The following is a 25,000-nucleotide window of genomic DNA, read 5'->3' as shown; positions in this document are numbered from 1 at the left end:
TTTCTATTTTTGGTAATTATGTGACATATAGGACATAAATAAGTGTTTATTTGACGTTGGTCAATAAAAATAAACATGATTGAAACTGTGTTTTTACAGTTCACGCTTTTTTTTGATTGATTGAAATATGTATTAACAGTTTGCAGAATTACAGTACATTTCAAGCACAAACTCAATACAGAGACTGTTAACTGTGAGTGGACGACCCAATTAAGCATTACACTTGTTTACAACAGGGTCCACATTGTTCAATTCATCATGACATTTAGAGACGTACAAATAGACACTTCTATGTAGTTAAAGAACAGAACAGGAATTCATCATAAAGGAGGTAAAAAGGGAAAAGAAACATATACAGTGAGGGGGAAAGTCTGGCCTGGCATTTTATTTGTTCGTCCCAATGTTTTGTGTTTATTGCCATGAGTTGCTTTTTTCCGAGGCTTGCAGGCATTTAATTAACACTTTGACTCCTGTGTGTGTGTGTGTGTGTGTGTGTGTGTGTGTGTGTGTGTGTGTGTGTGTGTGTGTGTGTGTGTGTGTGTGTGTGTGTGTGTGTGTGTGTGTGTGTGTGTGTGTGTGTGTGTGTGTGTGTGTGTGTGTGTGTGTGTGTGTGTGTGTGTGTGTGTGTGTGTGTTCACACACGGTTCACACACACATAAGAAAACAGTCTTACACTGCCATCTAGTGACCAAACACATGAATGACCTAAAAACCCTTTTCACATCAAGGTACATAATGTATTATTATTATATATTTGAGCCACGGACCACCATCTGATGACATTTAGCCTCTCAGACCCATCTGAGCCACGGACCACCATCTGATGACATTTAGCCTCTCAGACCCATCTGAGCCACGGACCACCATCTGATGACATTTAGCCTCTCAGACCCATCTGAGCCACGGACCACCATCTGATGACATTTAGCCTCTCAGACCCATCTGAGCCACGGACCACCATCTGATGACATTTAGCCTCTCAGACCATCTGAGCCACGGACCACCATCTGATGACATTTAGCCTCTCAGACCCATCTGAGCCACGGACCACCATCTGATGACATTTAGCCTCTCAGACCCATCTGAGCCACGGACCACCATCTGATGACATTTAGCCTCTCAGACCCATCTGAGCCACGGACCACCATCTGATGACATTTAGCCTCTCAGACCCATCTGAGCCACGGAACCACCATTTGGTGACATTTAGCCTCTCAGACCCATTTGAGCCACGGACCACCATCTGATGACATTTAGCCTCTCAGACCCATCTGAGCCACGGACCACCATTTGATGACATTTAGCCTCTCAGACCCATCTGAGCCACGGAACCACCATCTGATGACATTTATTCTCTCACTATAGTTCCACACTCACTCCAGAGGGCCACTATAGTTCCACACTCACTCCAGAGGGCCACTATAGTTCCACACTCACTCCAGAGGGCCACTATAGTTCCACACTCACTCCAGAGGGCCACTATGTCACACTCCCAGTGAGCTGTGGCGTCCCACAAGGAAGCATACTAGGGCCTTTACTGTTCCTAATATATGTTAACGACATGACTTCAGCTTGTGACTGCAACTTGTTCCTGTTCGCAGATTACTCAGCACTGCTGGTCTCGGACAGAAACAAACTGCAGGTTGAAAAGACCCTCAGCTCTGAACTCGGTAGAATCTGCACCTGGCTCGCTGATAACAAACTATCCTTACACCTGGAAAAAACTGAATCCATTCCCTTTGGATCTAATAGTAATCTCAGCAAGGCAGATGGCTTCTTGGTTAGAGTGGGTGACAATATTATCACACGAAAAGATCAAATTACCTACCTAGGTTCCATCCTGGAGGCTAATCTTTCCTGTGATAAAATGGCCACCAACGTAATCAAAAAAGTCAATCAAAGAACAAGATTCCTTTACAGGATCTCCTCACTGGTCAGCAAAAACACCTTGAAGACCTTAACAGGAGCCCTCGTACAAGGTTTCTTTGACTATGCATCCACCTCTTGGTACCACAGCACCTCAAAGGCCCTTAAAACAAGGCTCCAGACCTCCCAAAACAAACTGGTCAGGCTCCTACTTGGCCTCACCCCCCGAACCCACCTCACCCCTGCCCACTTTGACAGGCTGGGATGGCTTAGGGTCGACCACAGAGTACAGCATCTTGCAATGGGTCTGGTCCACAAGATTCGATACACCACCAAGATACCCATGTACCTGCCTAAATACTTCACTAAGATACCCATGTACCTGTCTAGATACTTCACTAAGATACCCATGTACCTGTCTAAATACTTCACTAAGATACCCATGTACCTGTCTAAATACTTCACTAAGATACCCATGTACCTGTCTAAATACTTCACTAAGATACCCATGTACCTGTCTAAATACTTCACCAAGATACCCATGTACCTGTCTAAATACTTCACTAAGATACCCATGTACCTGTCTAAATACTTCACTAAGATACCCATGTACCTGCCTAAATACTTCACTAAGATACCCATGTACCTGTCTAGATACTTCACTAAGATACCCATGTACCTGTCTAAATACTTCACTAAGATACCCATGTACCTGTCTAAATACTTCACTAAGATACCCATGTACCTGTCTAAATACTTCACTAAGATACCCATGTACCTGTCTAAATACTTCACTAAGATACCCATGTACCTGTCTAAATACTTCACTAAGATACCCATGTACCTGTCTAAATACTTCACTAAGATACCCATGTACCTGTCTAAATACTTCACTAAGATACCCATGTACCTGTCTAAATACTTCACTAAGATACCCATGTACCTGTCTAAATACTTCACTAAGATACCCACCTGTCTAAATACTTCCTTAATGTAAACGAAGTCCACACCCACAACACCAGAGGGAGTACAACAAACCATGTACAACCCAGATTCGGCACAAACAAGGGACTAAATTATTTTCGCTCCTATGCCACCAAAATGTGGAACGCCCTACCAACAGTCATTAAGACATGTGAATCCCTTGACTCCTTCAAAACCGCTCTCAAAGGGCACCTACGGACGGCTGCAATTCAAAACTGGCCCCCGTAAAATCTGAATCCCCCCACCCCACCCCCCACCCCATTTCCCCTCACTGTATATGTATCTTTTCCCTTTTTGCTTCCTATATGATGAATTCCTGTTCTGTTCTTTAACTATATAGAAGTGTCTATTTGTACGTCTCTAAATGTTTTGATGAATTGAACATGGTGGACCCTGTTGTAAACAAGTGTAATGCTTAATTAATTGGGTCGTCCAACTCACAGTTAACAGTCTCTGTATTGAGTTTGTGCTTAAAATGTACTGTAAATTCTACAAACTGTTAATAAATATTTCAATCAATCAATCAATCAATCAAACAAACAGAGTGCAGTTCTAGTTATTATTAATTCATGTGCTGAACAGCAGGCGTCGCTGTTTGACCACGCGGCGCGGTCACCCGAAGCAGGAACGAACGACTCCCATTGAAGTTCCAACTGTCAGGAGGAATTTCACTCACTTTACCTGTTTCGTGTGCGTGCGTGTGTGTGTGTGTGTGTGTGTGTGTCACTGTGTCACCGTGAATGCATGGCGACACACTGGAGGCTGCAGTGCTCATTCCGGACACCATTTACACACCTTTTATATTTCGCATTGCATTGCATTGGATCATGCCATTTAATTAGATTAATTCAAACGGCTCTCGTCTCGTATAGTGAATCTAAATGAAAACATGCGGTGTCTCCAACTCTCCATTATGCTGTCGCGCTGTGAGGTAGTTTAGTTTAAATTAACGGTAGTCTAGACTATATATATTGTCTCCACATGCTGTCAAAGTGTGAGTTTAGATTCATTTAGACAGTTGTTGGTAGACCTTATAATTTAAATGAAATGCGGTGTTTCCATGCTGTCAAAGTGTGAGGTTAGATTCATTTAGACAGCTGTTGGTAGACTTTATAATTTAAATGAAATGCGGTGTTTCCATGCTGTCAAAGTGGGATGTTGTTTGACTCTGGCAGCGTTCCTCTCTCTCACCTGGTTCACATCACTTCCTAATGAGGGTAAGTTGAATTATTATTATTATCATTATTATATTTATTTATACTGTAGCGCTGTGTGTCTGCTAGTCAAGTTATATACTCTGAAAAGTGTACCAAATGGACCCTTAATTATTGCGGGTCCATTTGGTTCCGCATTTAGTCGGCTGTAGGCTACACTCTTAACATTGAACAGTGCATGCACCTGTTTGTTATTGTGACAAGCTGATTCAGTTTTAGTAGAACGGTGATCTCTCTCTCTCTCTGTCTCTGTCTCTGTCTCTCTGTCTCTCTCTGTCTCTCTCTCTCTCTGTCTCTCTCTCTCTGTCTGTCTCTGTCTCTGTCTCTGTCTCTCTGTCTCTCTGTCTCTCTCTCTGTCTCTCTCTCTGTCTCTCTCTGTCTGTCTCTGTCTCTGTCTCTGTCTCTGTCTCTCTCTCTCTCTCTCTCTCTCTCTCTCTGTCTCTCTCTCTCTCTGTTAGTTAGTTTATTAATCTGTCATTTACAGTAGCCTACAGTACATTTCAGAATGAGGGTTACAGAATTAGTTTAATGGTCATCTCTCTCTCTGTCTCTGTCTCTGTCTCTGTCTCTCTCTCTCTCTCTCTCTCTCTCTCTCTCTCTCTCTCTCTCTCTCTCTCTCTCTCTCTCTCTCTCTCTCTCTCTCTCAGTTAGTTAGTTTATTAATCAGTCATTTACAGTGCAGTACATTTCAGAATGAGGGTGTACAGAATTACAGTTTGACTGAAAAGGTTTTAGCTGAAACTTATCATGCCCACCTTATTAATGATTCAAATAATAAAGAAAAGAGGAACAGAAAAATAACAAAAACAGGAACAGTAGCAACGGGAAAAACTGATTCTCTGCTTCTTAAATACCAACGATGAACAGAAAATACATATTTAGCTTATATGCCTTATACTAAAGTTACGTTACGCCCACATTAGATTTAGCTTTTTTTAAAGCGTGCTTTTATATTTGAAGTCAAATATAGTCTATATTTTATTCTTGTTTACTTTTACTGCATACGTGTTTGTATATTTATTTTTGAAGTCTCGTTTTAACCCATTCTGGCCTGAGATCAGATTCACACGAGGTTTCCACTGGACACACTTACACTGGTCTGATTAACCCATTCTGACCTGAGATCAGATTCTATAAAAATGTCAGTCATTCTTCGATTTTTCAAAAATAGCAGACCTACAAGCTCGTATCGCGCCACTCGGTGGCGCGATATGAGCTTGTAGATCTGCTATTTTTCAATAGCTAAAGCATAACATGATGCTGACACCAAAATGGGTGCCCTGTCAGAATGGGTTAAAGTCAAGCAATTCTTTCTTTCTTTCTTTCTTTCTTTCTTTCTTTCTTTCTTTCTTTCTTTCTTTCTTTCTTTCTTTCTTTGCCTCCAGACCATCACAGAGGGGTTTTCAACAGGTGGTCCGTGGACCACTGGTGGTCTGTGAAGTGATTGCATGTGGTCCCATGACCGTGCATTTATAGTATTGTGTAGCAAAGTGAATATTTTGTATTTTCTTCCACGGAACAATTTGCACTATACTTTTGGCGGACGTGGAAGCTATAGTGCATAAATTATATCAGTTACTACTAGTGGGAAGTCTGAGGTTAAAGGGACTTCACCCTTTTTGCAAAACAATATATGTTAATGACGTTTAGAAGCTTTAGATCACTTTCCTGGGGGTATTCATCTGTGTAATATGTGGTTTTAGTTATTTTAGATTGTAGCAGTGAGCCTGTTGTCTCTGATGTCATGGACACTGGTCTCACTACCTTCCTGGACTACAATTCCCATAATTCTTTGGTGCACTGCTCCTCCTTGTGGATAGGGGGAGGGGCTGTCTTACTGAGACAACATGTAGTCCAGGAAGGAAGTGAGCCCAGTTGTCCATGACATCAGAGACACTGGGCTCACTGCTACAATCTAAAATATCTAAAACCACATATTACATACATAAAGACCCCCAGGAAAGTGTTCTAAAGCTTCTAAACGTCATTAACATATATTTTTTAGCAAAAAGGGTGAAGTGTCCCTTTAAGAAATTCCACAGAAAAGGGAATTCTCAAAAAGGGTGCAGTCTACCGGTAACCTGATTGAGTCATCATTATTAGGAAAGGTGCCCATTTGATATGTCTGCTCTATCAGTATACTGTATCAGTGAACCTGAGTTTAATCAGACCAGTGTGTGTCCAGTGGAAACCTCGTATGAATCTGATCTCAGGTCAGAATGGGTCAATCAGACCAGTGTGTGTCCAGTGGAAACCTCGTATGAATCTGATCTCAGGTCAGAATGGGTTAATCAGACCAGTGTGTGTCCAGTGGGAAACCTCGTATGAATCTGATCTCAGGTCAGAACGGGTTAATGGGAGGATGGATAAAGTAAGAGAAGTTTAACCGTGGGATAGGAATAGATCAGTGGTTCTCAAAAGATATATCTTTTGGCTCTGGACCACTCGTATATTTCAGTTAACCCGTTCTGACCTGAGATCAGATCATACGAGGTTTCCACTGACCACTGGACACACGCTGGTCTGACGAACCCATTCTGACCTGAGATCAGATTCATACGAGGTTTCCACTGGACACACACTGGTCTGATTGAACCCATTCTGACCTGAGATCAGATTCATACGAGGTTTCCACTGGACACATGCTGGTCTGAGGAACCCATTCTTGACCTGAGATCAGATTCTAAAAATGTCAGTCGTTCTTCGATTTCTTTCAAAAATAGCAGACCTACAAGCTCGTATCGCGCCACTCGGTGGCGCGATACGAGCTTGTAGATCTGCTATTTTTCAATAGGTAGAGCATAACATGATGCTAACACCAAAATGGGTGCCCGGTCAGAATGGGTTAATTAATGCCTTGGCTTGATACAATATGTTGCACATATTAGTATCGTGCAATGAACAAATCAAGCCTTAACAGTCATGATTTTTAGCTATCAATCCAAATATTTACATTCTTACATTTTATGTTTAATTTCAATCTTTTATTAGCTATCGATTCAAATATCTTCTTACATTTGATGTTTAATTTCAATCTTTTTATTAGCTATCGATTCAAATATTTTCTTGCATTTGATGTATTAGAAATATGTATTAATTATTTAAACATATTTTAATACATCTAAGAAAGACATTTTATTTATATTTTAAGAAACAGTGGTATGTATATATTTGCATAGCATTAGCAAGTGTTATGAAAGCGCTAAGCTTAGCCCATATACCCTCCCAACACCACAGTGGTCCCCAGGTTGATTCTTAGTCACAATCAGTTGAAAACCCCTGAATGTAGGCCTATTTCTTTAATCAAGTCAAAATCCGTCAATCAAATCCGTCTGACAGCATTGAGCCAAGGCTGTCAGAGTCACAGTCCCGTAAGGGTCCATTTGGTTCCATGTGTTACACTCTCAGAGTCACAGACCCATAAGGGTCCCATTTGGTTCCATGTGTTACACTCTCAGAGTCACAGACCCGTAAGGGTCCCATTTGGTTCCATGTGTTACACTCTCAGAGTCACAGACCCGTAAGGGTCCATTTGGTTCCATGTGTTACACTCTCAGAGTCACAGACCCGTAAGGGTCCATTTGGTTCCATGTGTTACACTCTCAGAGTCCACAGACCCGTAAGGGTCCATTTGGTTCCATGTGTTACACTCTCAGAGTCACAGACCCCGTAAGGGTCCATTTGGTTCCATGTGTTACACTCTCAGAGTCACAGACCCGTAAGGGTCCATTTGGTTCCATGTGTTACACTCTCAGAGCCACAGACCCGTAAGGGTCCATTTGATTCCATGTGTTACACTCTCAGAGTTACAGACCCATAAGGGTCCATTTGGTTCCATGTGTTACACTCTCAGAGTCACAGACCCATAAGGGTCCATTTGGTTCCATTTGTACACTCTCAGAGTCACAGACCCATAAGGGTCCATTTGGTTCCACCATGTGTTACACTCTCAGAGTCACAGACCCGTAAGGGTCCATTTGGTTCCATGTGTTACACTCTCAGAGTCACAGACCCGTAAGGGTCCATTTGGTTCCATGTGTTACACTCTCAGAGTCACAGACCCGTAAGGGTCCATTTGGTTCCATGTGTTACACTCTCAGAGTCACAGACCCGTAAGCTGGGCTCATTGTGCGTGTGCATGTGTGCGTGTGTGCATGTGTGCGTGTGTGCGTGTGTGCATGTGTGCATGTGTGCGTGTTGGCATGTTGGATGGTTCACATTTTCATTCTAGGAGTGGTTCCTTCCCAAAACAATGACTTATTGTCTTATCAATAGCACACACACACACACACACACACACACACACACACACACACACACACACACACACACACACACACACACACACACACACACACACACGTATTTTATTTATAAATAGAGCTGGTCACTGAGCTCTCATTGACTCACTCTGGAATCAGACCAGTGTGTGTCCAGTGGAAACCTCGCATGAATCTGATCTCAGGTCAGAATGGGTTAATCAGACCAGTGTGTGTCCAGTGGAAACCTCGCATGAATCTGATCTCAGGTCAGAATGGGTTAATCAGACCAGTGTGTGTCCAGTGGAAACCTCGCATGAATCTGATCTCAGGTCAGAATGGGTTAATCAGACCAGTGTGTGTCCAGTGGAAACCTCGCATGAATCTGATCTCAGGTCAGAATGGGTTAATCAGACCAGTGTGTGTCCAGTGGAAACCTCGTATGAATCTGATCTCAGGTCAGAATGGGTTAAGAGTGTCTGATAAACGCCAACATTGTATATTCCCCCCTCCTCCCTCCCTCCCCCCTCCCCCTCCCCCCCTCTCCCTCCCCTCCTCCCCCCCTCCCCTCCCCCTCCCCCTCCTCCTCCCCCTCCTCCCCCCCTCCCCTCCCCCTCCCCCTCCTCCCCCCCTCCCCCCCTCCCTCCCCCCCCCCCCTCCCCCAGCCCCTCCCCCCAGAGACCCCGGGGTGGAGCTGCTGTATCTGCGCCTCCTGGAGGCCGAGGCTGCAGCGCAGAACGTGAGCAGAGAGCTGGGCCGAGTTCTGGAGCAGCTGCTGAGCCACGACCAGAACCAGAACCTCACCGACACCCTGCCAGGTACTGACCCACAACCACAACCACACCCTGCCAGGTACTGACCCACAACCACAACCAGAACCTCACCCTGCCAGGTAGTAGCCTGGTTAATAAACCAGACTAATATCGCACGGATCCGCGGGATATTAGTCTGGGGAGGCTCGGCTTGGATTTAATTTCCAGGGAAACATTTTCTCTTTGACGCAATTGGTCAGAGCTACTGTCAGTCAAAGGTCTCAAGCATTGAACGTCACTGTACCAAAGCCCGCCCATATTGCATACCGTGTCCCGATTGGCCGCCCCATTTCTCTGGTGTAGGAAATGGGCGTACAATTGAGCCTCTCCAGACCGTAATCCGCCGGCAGGCAATTTTATTTTTTGCCAGCGGCTGATTCGGTCTGGCTTATTAACCAGGCTAGCCAGGTATGGCATTAATCTGACCCTCAACCAGAACCACACCCTGCCAGGTAGGGTAAAATTAAAACCCATTGTGGGGTGCATGGGAACACCCTTTTGGTGTTCATAGCATTTATGCTATACTTTAGCCGTTGACAAATAGCAGATCTACAAGCTCGCAGTGCGGCACTCGGTCCCGCGCTATACGAGCTATCTGCGAAAATGTGTGAAAATGTGTTGCAAATCTTTGAATATATATTCTTTCAGAGCGAACGTTTTTAACTCAAAGCCTTGCTCCTTTGGGGTCCCTGGGGGTCCCTGGGGGTCCCTGGAACCACATGTTTTCAGATGGGGGTCCCTGGGGGTCCCTGGAACCACATGTTTTCAGATGGGGGTCCCTGGGGTCCCTGGGGGTCCCTGGAACCACATGTTTTCAGATGGGGGTCCCTGGGGGTCCCTGGAACCACATGTTTTCAGATGGGGGTCCCTGGAACCACATGTTTTCAGATGGGGGTCCCTGGGGGTCCCTGGAACCACATGTTTTCAGATGGGGGTCCCTGGGGGTCCCTGGAACCACATGTTTTCAGATGGGGGTCCCTGGGGGTCCCTGGAACCACATGTTTTCAGATGGGGGTGCCTGGGGGTCCCTGGAACCACATGTTTTCAGATGGGGGTCCCTGGGGGTCCCTGGGGGTCCCTGGAACCACATGTTTTCAGATGGGGGTCCCTGGGGGTCCCTGGGGGTCTCTGGAACCACATGTTTTCAGATGGGGGTCCCTGGGGGTCCCTGGGGGTCTCTGGAACCACATGTTTTCAGATGGGGGTCCCTGGGGGTCCCTGGGGGTCCCTGGAACCACATGTTTTCAGATGGGGGTCCCTGGGGGTCTCTGGAACCACATGTTTTCAGATGGGGGTCCCTGGGGGTCCCTGGAACCACATGTTTTCAGATGGGGGTCCCTGGGGGTCTCTGGAACCACATGTTTTCAGATGGGGGTCCCTGGGGGTCTCTGGAACCACATGTTTTCAGATGGGGGTCCCTGGGGGTCCCTGGAACCACATGTTTTCAGATGGGGGTCCCTGGGGGTCTCTGGAACCACATGTTTTCAGATGGGGGTCCCTGGGGGTCCCTGGAACCACATGTTTTCAGATGGGGGTCCCTGGGGGTCCCTGGAACCACATGTTTTCAGATGGGGGTCGGCGGCCGATTACATTATAATTCTGGGGGTCCTTGACATGGAATTGTTTGAGAACCACTGACAGAAACATAGGGTTTAACCCTGTGAGAACCACTGACAGAAACATAGGGTTTAACCCTGTGAGAACCACTGACAGAAACATAGGGTTTAACCCTGTGAGAACCACTGACAGAAACATAGGGTTTAACCCTGTGAGAACCACTGATAGAAACATAAGGTTTAACCCTGTGAGAACCACTGACAGAAACATAGGGTTTAACCCTGTGAGAACCACTGACAGAAACATAGGGTTTAACCCTATGAGAACCACTGACAGAAACATAGGGTTTAACCCTGTGAGAACCACTGATATAGAAACATGAGGTTTAACCCTGTGAGAACCACTGACAGAAACATAGGGTTTAACCCTGTGAGAACCACTGACAGAAACATAGGGTTTAACCCTGTGAGAACCACTGACAGAAACATAGGGTTTAACCCTGTGAGAACCACTGACAGAAACATAGGGTTTAACCCTATGAGAACCACTGACAGAAACATAGGGTTTAACCCTGTGAGAACCACTGACAGAAACATAGGGTTTAACCCTGTGAGAACCACTGACAGAAACATAGGGTTTAACCCTGTGAGAACCACTGACAGAAACATAGGGTTTAACCCTGTGAGAACCACTGACAGAAACATAGGGTTTAACCCTGTGAGAACCACTGACAGAAACATAGGGTTTAACCCTGTGAGAACCACTGACAGAAACATAGGGTTTAACCCTGTGAGAACCACTGACAGAAACATAGGGTTTAACCCTTTGAGAACCACTGACAGAAACATAGGGTTTAACCCTGTGAGAACCACTGACAGAAACATAGGGTTTAACCCTGTGAGAACCACTGACAGAAACATAGGGTTTAACCCTTTGAGAACCACTGACAGAAACATAGGGTTTAACCCTGTGAGAACCACTGACAGAAACATAGGGTTTAACCCTGTGAGAACCACTGACAGAAACATAGGGTTTAACCCTGTGAGAACCACTGACAGAAACATAGGGTTTAACCCTGTGAGAACCACTGATATAGAAACATGAGGTTTAACCCTGTGAGAACCACTGACAGAAACATAGGGTTTAACCCTGTGAGAACCACTGACAGAAACATAGGGTTTAACCCTGTGAGAACCACTGACAGAAACATAGGGTTTAACCCTGTGAGAACCACTGACAGAAACATAGGGTTTAACCCTATGAGAACCACTGACAGAAACATAGGGTTTAACCCTGTGAGAACCACTGACAGAAACATAGGGTTTAACCCTGTGAGAACCACTGACAGAAACATAGGGTTTAACCCTGTGAGAACCACTGACAGAAACATAGGGTTTAACCCTGTGAGAACCACTGACAGAAACATAGGGTTTAACCCTGTGAGAACCACTGACAGAAACATAGGGTTTAACCCTGTGAGAACCACTGACAGAAACATAGGGTTTAACCCTGTGAGAACCACTGACAGAAACATAGGGTTTAACCCTTTGAGAACCACTGACAGAAACATAGGGTTTAACCCTTTGAGAACCACTGACAGAAACATAGGGTTTAACCCTGTGAGAACCACTGACAGAAACATAGGGTTTAACCCTGTGAGAACCACTGACAGAAACATAGGGTTTAACCCTTTGAGAACCACTGACAGAAACATAGGGTTTAACCCTGTGAGAACCACTGACAGAAACATAGGGTTTAACCCTGTGAGAACCACTGACAGAAACATAGGGTTTAACCCTGTGAGAACCACTGACAGAAACATAGGGTTTAACCCTGTGAGAACCACTGACAGAAACATAGGGTTTAACCCTGTGAGAACCACTGACAGAAACATAGGGTTTAACCCTGTGAGAACCACTGACAGAAACATAGGGTTTAACCCTGTGAGAACCACTGACATAGAAACATGAGGTTTAACCCTGTGAGAACCACTGACAGAAACATAGGGTTTAACCCTGTGAGAACCACTGACAGAAACATGGGGTTTAACCCTGTGAGAACCACTGACAGAAACATAGGGTTTAACCCTGTGAGAACCACTGACAGAAACATAGGGTTTAACCCTGTGAGAACCACTGACAGAAACATAGGGTTTAACCCTGTGAGAACCACTGACAGAAACATAGGGTTTAACCCTGTGAGAACCACTGACAGAAACATGGGGTTTAACCCTGTGAGAACCACTGACAGAAACATAGGGTTTAACCCTGTGAGAACCACTGACAGAAACATAGGGTTTAACCCTGTGAGAACCACTGACAGAAACATAGGGTTTAACCCTGTGAGAACCACTGACAGAAACATAGGGTTTAACCCTATGAGAACCACTGACAGAAACATAGGGTTTAACCCTGTGAGAACCACTGACAGAAACATAGGGTTTAACCCTGTGAGAACCACTGACAGAAACATAGGGTTTAACCCTGTGAGAACCACTGACAGAAACATAGGGTTTAACCCTGTGAGAACCACTGACAGAAACATAGGGTTTTTATGTTGGAAGACATTTTGTAGAATCGTCGTCAGAATCGTGTGTTAAGCAACTAGTCGACTAGTAAATCCACTAGTGGACTAGTAAATCCACTAGTGGACTAGTAAATCCACTAGTGGACTAGTAAATCCACTAGTGGACTAGTAAATCCACTAGTGGACTAGTAAATCCACTAGTGGACTAGTAAATCCACTAGGCGACCCTGTTGACACTAGAACGACTAGTTTTTCTCCATTTTGTAGGCCTCAAGACCAGGTAGATTATAGTTCTAGTCACTGATGTACACAGTTGTACAAATATATTATTTCCAAAAACAAAAATAGGTAGTTGACCCATTCTGACCTGAGATCAGATTCTAAAAATGTCTTCTACATCCTGACAGTTTTCTGAAAAGGCTATGTAGACATTATTAAAGCTCAGCTCAAGACCCACTTCTACAACATTGCTTTTAATTGATCTTTTATTTTTTGTTATTCATGTCCTCACTGTATTGCATTACTGCTTGTTTTTTAATGTCGTTGCCTTGCCTTTCTTTTATTCTCCATTGTTCTGTAAAGCACTTTGAGCTGCATTTCATGTCATGAAAGGTGCTATACAAATAAAGTTTTATTATTATTATTATTATGTTTTTATGTCAGTCGTTCTTAGATTAAAAGAAAATAGCAGACATACAAGCTCGTAGCGCGCCACTCGGTGGCATGCTATGAGCTTGTAGATCTGCTATTTTTCAATAGCTAACACACAAAATGGGTTAAACAACTAGTAAACTAGTCGACTAGTAAACATGACTAGAAATGAATGCCCTGCTCCTGCCAGGTCCCAGGACCCAGAGCCACTGCAACCTCACCCAACCTGGCAACCACAGCCTCACCCAACCTGGCAACAACCAGACTGCCGGCAGCAGCAACAACGCGTCTACGCCAGTGGTGGGCGGAGTCCGGCTGAAGGTCGACGCCCACTTCTACCTGCCGCACCTGTCACTCAACGAGGACAGCCTGACCCCCAACGTGGTGCTGGGGGGTGCGCGCACTGGAGGTACGCGCACCCACCCACACACACACACACACACACACACACCCTTAGATAGCATTTCTGTAGACTTAGATAGCATTTGATACAGACTTATAGCATGTTATGTAGACAGCACTCTAATTGCATTGTATGTAGTCATAGCACGCCATAGTACATATGTATAGCATAGTAGTATATATGTATAGTTTATATGTATAGTTTCATTATATAGATATTCCACTGTTACTTTCTTAGCTTACGCATGTTTCATTGTAACAATCGCCCTTTACTCATTCAAGGCAAATTACTACTAAGGAAAAATCAAGCAGGATCGTGGGGTTATAGTCAGAATTCTTTATATAGAGATGCTAAGCCATAGCAATTGACATACTCAAAAGTAGACAGTACACTTCATTGTTAACGCCTCTCTCTGTCTCTTTCCCTATCAAACAAAATAAACAGGCACACAAACTTAAACCAACAATCAATAATTATTTCCCAAGCCCCCCCAAAGTCAGCAGAGAATCAAGTCCGCGTTCGTCGTCCCCCTCAAATGAGGCGCGCGCACGCGAGTGTACAACTGTTCCAACACAACGAAAAGTTCCTCTGCTCAAAAACGGTCCAACGGAAATATGAAAACGCTCGGGGTACCCCTATATTTATGATCCTTTAAAGAACACTTTTGGAACGGTCTCACCGGTAGCAGTAGCCCTGTTAGCCTCCAAACACCGGCAGGTAATCCGCAATTCCAACGCCGATCCCCGACGGCAGCGGCATACGTGATGCCCAATCCGCTGGGCCCGACTGTTCCTTATAATTACTGTGGCTGCAGATACGCTCGTTTAAACATTAAATAGCTGTCTCAATGTAAACGCTATATCTGGCGCCTGGAGCTCCTCTCCTCCTCTGTGCAGGCCTGCACTCTGTTTGTTGTGAGATCTCCCCTCCCCGTGTGTCACTTCCTCTACTAGTAACCTTGGGTGGTGACAATCAACCAGTCACTGACAGCTGTCAATCACCCCTGCACCAGACCCGTTACCTTTCACATATGAATAGAAGATAATAATACTTAAATACTCAGCATCACACGTTATATGCTTCGTCACATCATGATAAATGTTCTTATGTGAAGTATTCCCATGCTTTTTGTTCTTGCTTAATGTAAATCGCTCTGGATTAAGAGCGTCTGATAAATGCCTAAACACACACACACACACACACGCACACGCACGCACACGCACGCACACGCACACACACACACACACACACACACGCACACGCACACGCACACGCACACGCACACACACACAGGTTCGTGTAAAGTAAAATATGAGTGTTATTATTATTTTTTTCATTTGCTGCTTTCTTTTGTTTTAGGGATTTTAGCTCTTTTTGACAGGGGGGGGGGGCATTCGAGCATGGGGCTAAATTTTTTTATTTACACATTTTTACAGCGATTTCTTAAAAAAAAAAATCATCTACTATAGTCCTACACTTGGTTGCATGCTGAAAATAGCCGATCTACAAGCTCACAATGCGTCGCAACGCGACGCGTTGTGAGCTTGTAGATCGGCTATTTTCAGCAAGTGTAAAAACACTCATTACGACGGCATCAAGACCCGCCAAAATACATTTTAGTCGACTAAATCAACTTTAGATTTAGTCGACTAAAATCTTATGACATTTAGTCGACTAAAACTAGACTAAACACTAAGACATTCCAGGTGACTAAAATGTGACTAAAACTAAATGAAGTTTCAGTCCAAAGACTATATGACTAAAACTAAAATAGAAATTTGCTGCCAAAAACAACACTGGTTCAGTATAGTGTCATATTAATATATGGCATGGTGTAGTACAGTTGGGTTCAGTATAGTGTCATATCTCTAATATGTATGGCATGGTGTAGTACAGTTGGGTTCAGTATAGTGTCATATCTAATATGTATGGCATGGTGTAGTACAGTTGGGTTCAGTATAGTGTCATATCTCTAATATGTATGGCATGGTGTAGTACAGTTGGGTTCAGTATAGTGTCATATCTCTAATATGTATGGCATGGTGTAGTACAGTTGGGTTCAGTATAGTGTCATATCTCTAATATGTATGGCATGGTGTAGTACAGTTGGGTTCAGTATAGTGTCATATCTCTAATATGTATGGCATGGTGTAGTACAGTTGGGTTCAGTATAGTGTCATATCCCTAATATGTATGGCATGGTGTAGTACAGTTGGGTTCAGTATAGTGTCATATCTCTAATATGTATGGCATGGTGTAGTACAGTTGGGTTCAGTATAGTGTCATATCCCTAATATGTATGGCATGGTGTAGTACAGTTGGGCTCGGTAGTGTCATATCCCTAATATGTATGGCATGGTGTAGTACAGTTGGGTTCAGTAGTGTCATATCCCTAATATGTATGGCATGGTGTAGTACAGTTGGCTTCAGTATAGTGTCATATCCCTAATATGTATGGCATGGTGTAGTACAGTTGGGTTCAGTATAGTGTCATATTCCTAATATGTATGGCATGGTGTAGTACAGTTGCGTTCAGTATAGTGTCATATCTCTAATATGTATGGCATGGTGTAGTACAGTTGGGTTCTGTAGTGTCATATCTCTAATATGTATGGCATGGTGTAGTACAGTTGGGTTCAGTATAGTGTCATATCCCTAATATGTATGGCATGGTGTAGTACAGTTGGGTTCAGTATAGTGTCATATCTCTAATATGTATGGCATGGTGTAGTACAGTTGGGTTCAGTATAGTGTCATATCTCTAATATGTATGGCATGGTGTAGTACAGTTGGGTTCGGTAGTGTCATATCCCTAATATGTATGGCATGGTGTAGTACAGTTGGGTTCAGTATAGTGTCATATCCCTAATATGTATGGCATGGTGTAGTACAGTTGGGTTCGGTAGTGTCATATCTCTAATATGTATGGCATGGTGTAGTACAGTTGGGTTCAGTATAGTGTCATATCCCTAATATGTATGGCATGGTGTAGTACAGTTGGGTTCAGTATAGTGTCATATCTCTAATATGTATGGCATGGTGTAGTACAGTTGGGTTCAGTATAGTGTCATATCCCTAATATGTATGGCATGGTGTAGTACAGTTGGGTTCAGTATAGTGTCATATCCCTAATATGTATGGCATGGTGTAGTACAGTTGGGTTCAGTATAGTGTCATATCCCTAATATGTATGGCATGGTGTAGTACAGTTGGGTTCAGTATAGTGTCATATCCCTAATATGTATGGCATGGTGTAGTACAGTTGGGTTCAGTATAGTGTCATATCTCTAATATGTATGGCATGGTGTAGTACAGTTGGGTTCAGTATAGTGTCATATCTCTAATATGTATGGCATGGTGTAGTACAGTTGGGTTCAGTATAGTGTCATATCTCTAATATGTATGGCATGGTGTAGTACAGTTGGGTTCAGTATAGTGTCATATCTCTAATATGTATGGCATGGTGTAGTACAGTTGGGTTCAGTATAGTGTCATATCTCTAATATGTATGGCATGGTGTAGTACAGTTGGGTTCAGTATAGTGTCATATCTCTAATATGTATGGCATGGTGTAGTACAGTTGGGTTCAGTATAGTGTCATATCTCTAATATGTATGGCATGGTGTAGTACAGTTGGGTTCAGTATAGTGTCATATCCCTAATATGTATGGCATGGTGTAGTACAGTTGGGTTCAGTATAGTGTCATATCTCTAATATGTATGGCATGGTGTAGTACAGTTGGGTTCAGTATAGTGTCATATCTCTAATATGTATGGCATGGTGTAGTACAGTTGGGTTCAGTATAGTGTCATATCTCTAATATGTATGGCATGGTGTAGTACAGTTGGGTTCAGTATAGTGTCATATCTCTAATATGTATGGCATGGTGTAGTACAGTTGGGTTCAGTATAGTGTCATATCCCTAATATGTATGGCATGGTGTAGTACAGTTGGGTTCAGTATAGTGTCATATCCCTAATATGTATGGCATGGTGTAGTACAGTTGGGTTCAGTATAGTGTCATATCTCTAATATGTATGGCATGGTGTAGTACAGTTGGGTTCAGTATAGTGTCATATCTCTAATATGTATGGCATGGTGTAGTACAGTTGGGTTCAGTATAGTGTCATATCTCTAATATGTATGGCATGGTGTAGTACAGTTGGGTTCGGTAGTGTCATATCTCTAATATGTATGGCATGGTGTAGTACAGTTGGGTTCAGTATAGTGTCATATCTCTAATATGTATGGCATGGTGTAGTACAGTTGGGTTCAGTATAGTGTCATATCTCTAATATGTATGGCATGGTGTAGTACAGTTGGGTTCAGTATAGTGTCATATCTCTAATATGTATGGCATGGTGTAGTACAGTTGGGTTCAGTATAGTGTCATATCCCTAATATGTATGGCATGGTGTAGTACAGTTGGGTTCAGTATAGTGTCATATCCCTAATATGTATGGCATGGTGTAGTACAGTTGGGTTCGGTAGTGTCATATCTCTAATATGTATGGCATGGTGTAGTACAGTTGGGTTCAGTATAGTGTCATATCCCTAATATGTATGGCATGGTGTAGTACAGTTGGGTTCAGTATAGTGTCATATCCCTAATATGTATGGCATGGTGTAGTACAGTTGGGTTCAGTATAGTGTCATATCTCTAATATGTATGGCATGGTGTAGTACAGTTGGGTTCGGTAGTGTCATATCTCTAATATGTATGGCATGGTGTAGTACAGTTGGGTTCAGTATAGTGTCATATCTCTAATATGTATGGCATGGTGTAGTACAGTTGGGTTCAGTATAGTGTCATATCTCTAATATGTATGGCATGGTGTAGTACAGTTGGGTTCAGTATAGTGTCATATCTCTAATATGTATGGCATGGTGTAGTACAGTTGGGTTCAGTATAGTGTCATATCTCTAATATGTATGGCATGGTGTAGTACAGTTGGGTTCAGTATAGTGTCATATCTCTAATATGTATGGCATGGTGTAGTACAGTTGGGTTCAGTATAGTGTCATATCTCTAATATGTATGGCATGGTGTAGTACAGTTGGGTTCAGTATAGTGTCATATCTCTAATATGTATGGCATGGTGTAGTACAGTTGGGTACGGTAGTGTCATATCTCTAATATGTATGGCATGGTGTAGTACAGTTGGGTTCAGTATAGTGTCATATCTCTAATATGTATGGCATGGTGTAGTACAGTTGGGTTCAGTATAGTGTCATATCTCTAATATGTATGGCATGGTGTAGTACAGTTGGGTTCAGTATAGTGTCATATCCCTAATATGTATGGCATGGTGTAGTACAGTTGGGTTCAGTATAGTGTCATATCTCTAATATGTATGGCATGGTGTAGTACAGTTGGGTTCAGTATAGTGTCATATCTCTAATATGTATGGCATGGTGTAGTACAGTTGGGTTCAGTATAGTGTCATATCCCTAATATGTATGGCATGGTGTAGTACAGTTGGGTTCAGTATAGTGTCATATCTCTAATATGTATGGCATGGTGTAGTACAGTTGGGTTCAGTATAGTGTCATATCCCTAATATGTATGGCATGGTGTAGTACAGTTGGGTTCAGTATAGTGTCATATCTCTAATATGTATGGCATGGTGTAGTACAGTTGGGTTCAGTATAGTGTCATATCTCTAATATGTATGGCATGGTGTAGTACAGTTGGGTTCAGTATAGTGTCATATCTCTAATATGTATGGCATGGTGTAGTACAGTTGGGTTCTGTAGTGTCATATCTCTAATATGTATGGCATGGTGTAGTACAGTTGGGTTCAGTATAGTGTCATATCCCTAATATGTATGGCATGGTGTAGTACAGTTGGGTTCAGTATAGTGTCATATCCCTAATATGTATGGCATGGTGTAGTACAGTTGGGTTCAGTATAGTGTCATATCTCTAATATGTATGGCATGGTGTAGTACAGTTGGGTTCAGTATAGTGTCATATCCCTAATATGTATGGCATGGTGTAGTACAGTTGGGTTCAGTATAGTGTCATATCCCTAATATGTATGGCATGGTGTAGTACAGTTGGGTTCAGTATAGTGTCATATCCCTAATATGTATGGCATGGTGTAGTACAGTTGGGTTCAGTATAGTGTCATATCCCTAATATGTATGGCATGGTGTAGTACAGTTGGGTTCAGTATAGTGTCATATCTCTAATATGTATGGCATGGTGTAGTACAGTTGGGTTCAGTATAGTGTCATATCTCTAATATGTATGGCATGGTGTAGTACAGTTGGGTTCAGTATAGTGTCATATCTCTAATATGTATGGCATGGTGTAGTACAGTTGGGTTCAGTATAGTGTCATATCTCTAATATGTATGGCATGGTGTAGTACAGTTGGGTTCAGTATAGTGTCATATCTCTAATATGTATGGCATGGTGTAGTACAGTTGGGTTCAGTATAGTGTCATATCCCTAATATGTATGGCATGGTGTAGTACAGTTGGGTTCAGTATAGTGTCATATCCCTAATATGTATGGCATGGTGTAGTACAGTTGGGTTCAGTATAGTGTCATATCTCTAATATGTATGGCATGGTGTAGTACAGTTGGGTTCAGTATAGTGTCATATCCCTAATATGTATGGCATGGTGTAGTACAGTTGGGTTCAGTATAGTGTCATATCTCTAATATGTATGGCATGGTGTAGTACAGTTGGGTTCAGTATAGTGTCATATCTCTAATATGTATGGCATGGTGTAGTACAGTTGGGTTCAGTATAGTGTCATATCTCTAATATGTATGGCATGGTGTAGTACAGTTGGGTTCAGTATAGTGTCATATCTCTAATATGTATGGCATGGTGTAGTACAGTTGGGTTCAGTATAGTGTCATATCCCTAATATGTATGGCATGGTGTAGTACAGTTGGGTTCAGTATAGTGTCATATCTCTAATATGTAAGGCATGGTGTAGTACAGTAGGGTTCAGTATAGTGTCATATCTCTAATATGTATGGCATGGTGTAGTACAGTTGGGTTCAGTATAGTGTCATATCTCTAATATGTATGGCATGGTGTAGTACAGTTGGGTTTGGCATATTTACTGACAGGAAATATGCTGAGCCGTGTATCGGACGGTCACCACATGGTTTCATGGAAACCATAAACCTCTTTACACAACTAACAGTAATAAAACAGGGGGGTAAATTATGCCACTCACACGTCATTATTTGATATCAGTTTATCAGATCTAATCGTGAAAGAGGTTAAGTGTGTGTGTGTGTGTGTGTGTGTGTGTGTGTGTGTGTGTGTGTGTGAGAGAGAATGTAATGCACAATCTCTGTAAAGCGCCTTGGATACAGGCGCTATATAAATGCACCATTTAACATCTCAACAACGAGTCAATTCAAAGTTCTTTACATTAACACATTAATTAACCCATTTTCCGCGGGAACCCATTTTGGTGTCAGCATCATGTTATGCTTTAGCTATTGAAAAATAGCAGATCTACATGCTCATAGCGCGCCACCGAGTGGCGCGCTATGAGCTTGTAGGTCTGATTTTTTTTTTTTAATCGAAGAGCAACTGACATAGAAGACATTTTTTAGAATCTGATCTCAGGTCAGAATGGGTTAAGCATGGACACATTGAGAGGCAGGACACTAGACACATTATAAAAGGACATGTTAGTACCGTTTAAAACGTAAGAAAATAAAAAAAAACATATATTAAAAGACAAAATAAGGGGGGGGGGGGGGGGGATACAATTACAGTAAATACCTGTTATTACTTCATGTAAGATAACTTTCAGTTTCATGATGTGGTGTCCTGTCAGTCTCCTGGCCTCCACACCTCTCTCTGTATCACTCTGACCTGATAGCAGGGTGGATTAACCTTATCTATATATATATATTGTTTTATCATTTTAACCACATGAATGAAAAGCAGTTTTATTAGTTTCATTTGTACACGGATACGTATAAGGTAAATAAGGTCAAAGTTGATCCCAATGTCCCTTTTGTAAGTTATCTAGAGTGATAAGCTCGTGTGTGTGTGTGTGCGTGTGCGTGTGCGTGTGCGTGTGCGTGTGCGTGTGCGTGTGCGTGCGTGCGTGTGTGCGACCTGCTTTCACCCACAGCCAAACAGGAGGAAGCTCAAAGTCTAGACAATAATTAAAGTGAATTGCACCTTTAATGAGCCTAACAATAATGCTGTTGGCGGACGAGCATACAAACTGTACTGACTACAGTATGTGGACCATGGTGACATTGATCAATACATTCTTGATAAAATAGCTTCTAATTAGGGCCGGGACTAATTGCGATTAATTTAGATTAATTAACTACAGAAACATTAATCGCGATTAACTACAGATAAATTAATCGCACCCTTTTTTTCCACCGTGGAACGTTTCTCACTGGGCGCTTTTCTATAGTACTGAAAACTGGAAATAATAAAAAGTCACCCCATTTTGTGTTGCCTAGAACTGGAGGTCTGACAAAAAGCAGTAAGAATATGAAGTAAGTACAGCTTTGTGACGTCACTGAGATGTACTTTTCTTTCAGACCTCCAGTTCTAGGCAACACAGAATGGGGCGACTTTTTATTATTACAGGTATATATTAATGACAGTAAAATGTTGAAAATGAGTGGTATCCTGTAGTCACTATTCATTGATTCACTGGGATACCAAAAAACTTTTTTTTTAAATTGATATGCAATTAAAATATGATTAATCTAGATTAATTAATCGCAAAGCCTCTGATTAATTAGATTAATTTTTTTAATCGAGTCGCAGCTCTACTTCTAATATATTATTTAGGCCCCAAAATCTATAACCTGACGCTGCCAGATGAGGGCGGTATTGGGTAACCATGTTCCCCAACACAGCACTCATCTGGGATCTCTCAGGGAGTTGAGCTTACAAAAATCCGTTCCGTACCGGACCAATCAGCGTGAGCTAAGGGCGGGACATGGGCGAAACCGGATGTGAAGCTATCTAGACACGTCAATATGATTGGTTGTGTTTGCACGCCCACACAGTGATAGGCAGACGGTCCCATCCAATCATCTACCAAGTATCTTGAAAAAAAGGAACAGCCCCGTCATCGAATTTGCTTCCGCGATCCCAGATCCCAATAAGCTGTGAAACAAATTTGTGTAGCAAGCTTCTTGGATCTGGCAGCGTCAGGTTACAAAATCTATACATCTCAGTCACACGGTTATGTTCCTGTTTTCTGTTGACTACTATTCTGTTGTATTTGGCTTGTCTTTGTAAAACACTTTGTGAGTTTTCTCTGTGAGAATAAAATGTACTTACTTACTTACTATTAACCCATTCTGACCTGAGATCAGATTCATACGAGGTTTCCGCCGGACACACACTGGTCTGACGAACCCATTCTGACCTGAGATCAGATTCTAAAAAAATGTCAGTCGTTCTTCGATTTTTCAAAAAATAGCAGACCTACAAGCTCATATCGCGCCACTCGGTGGCGCGATATGAGCTTGTAGATCTGCTATTTTTAATTAGCTAAAGCATAACATGATGCTAACAACAAAATGGGTGTTAGCATCATGTTATGCCTGAGATCAGATTCTAAAAATGTTCTTCTACATCCTGACAGTTTTCCATTCTGACCTGAGATCAGATTCTAAAAATCTCTTCTACATCCTGACAGTTTTCCATTCTGACCTGAGATCAGATTCTAAAAATGTCTTCTACATCCTGACGGTTTTCCATTCTGACCCGAGATCAGATTCTAAAAATCTCTTCTACATCCTGACAGTGTGAAATCATGCCCCGTTCTCTCTTTTTTTGTTGTTTATGCTTTGTTTTTTTGTTTTTTGTTCAATTCCTTTGTCTGTCCTTTTTTTCTTTTGCAAAACCTTAATACAATGTAGCATCTGACCCAGACCTTAATACAATGTAGCATCTGACCCAATAGTAGCATCTGACCCAGACCACGACCTTAATACAATGTAGCATCTGACCCAGACCTTAATACAATGTAGCATCTGACCCAATAGTAGCATCTGACCCAGACCACGACCTTAATACAATGTAGCATCTGACCCAGACCTTAATACAATGTAGCATCTGACCCAATAGTAGCATCTGACCCAGACCACGACCTTAATACAATGTAGCATCTGACCCAGACCTTAATACAATGTAGCATCTGACCCAATAGTAGCATCTGACCCAGACCACGACCTTAATACAATGTAGCATCTGACCCAATAGTAGCATCTGACCCAATAGTAGCATCTGACCCAATAGTAGCATCTGACCCAATAGTAGCATCTGACCCAATAGTAGCATCTGACCCAATAGTAGCATCTGACCCAATAGTAGCATCTGACCCAATAGTAGCATCTGACCCAATAGTAGCATCTGACCCAATAGTAGCATCTGACCCAATAGTAGCAGGCAGCAGGTCGGCGGCCAATTGCAGATATATTTGGAGGTCCTTGAGGTCTAGAAACCTGAGGTTTCTCAGAAAACGGTCAGGATGTGTAGAATCGATGGTAGGTGTAAATGGGTTTTAAACCCGGTCCACACAGTAGCGTCTCTCCGCCAGTTAATGAAGCATGTTCTCCAGCATATAAAGTTAACGGATAAGATAACATGTACTCGTTAGTACAGTAGTAGAAACAGCTGATCGTGTACAGTGTGGACCCGTGGTGATAACAGACACTCTGGATGTTACTGACTGACTGTGCACAAAATGACTACAGTACAG

At 42.7% G+C, this 25,000-nt stretch overlaps 1 protein-coding gene across 1 annotated transcript in view; it reads left to right on the top strand.

Moving 5' to 3' along the window:
- Nucleotides 1–3,928: 3,928 nt before the first annotated feature.
- The window catches only part of LOC310873858 (alpha-1,3-mannosyl-glycoprotein 4-beta-N-acetylglucosaminyltransferase B-like), a gene marked incomplete at its 3' end in the record, with an annotated part of 59,919 nt that continues 38,847 nt past the window's right edge, over nt 3,929–25,000 (top strand). Inside the window, exons 1-3 of the mRNA XM_083786409.1 lie at nt 3,929–4,067; nt 8,989–9,141; nt 14,060–14,278. Coding sequence (XP_083642535.1) covers nt 3,977–4,067; nt 8,989–9,141; nt 14,060–14,278 — 463 coding nt within the window. The 5' untranslated portion in view covers nt 3,929–3,976. The remainder of the gene's footprint in view (nt 4,068–8,988; nt 9,142–14,059; nt 14,279–25,000) is intronic.

This window comes from Protomyctophum parallelum, assembly GCF_964188405.1.
Source record: "Protomyctophum parallelum genome assembly, chromosome: 16".
In the NCBI taxonomy this organism is placed as follows: domain Eukaryota; kingdom Metazoa; phylum Chordata; class Actinopteri; order Myctophiformes; family Myctophidae; genus Protomyctophum; species Protomyctophum parallelum.
Note: the sequence above shows the minus strand (reverse complement) of the source record. Positions and strands in the feature narration are given on the sequence as shown.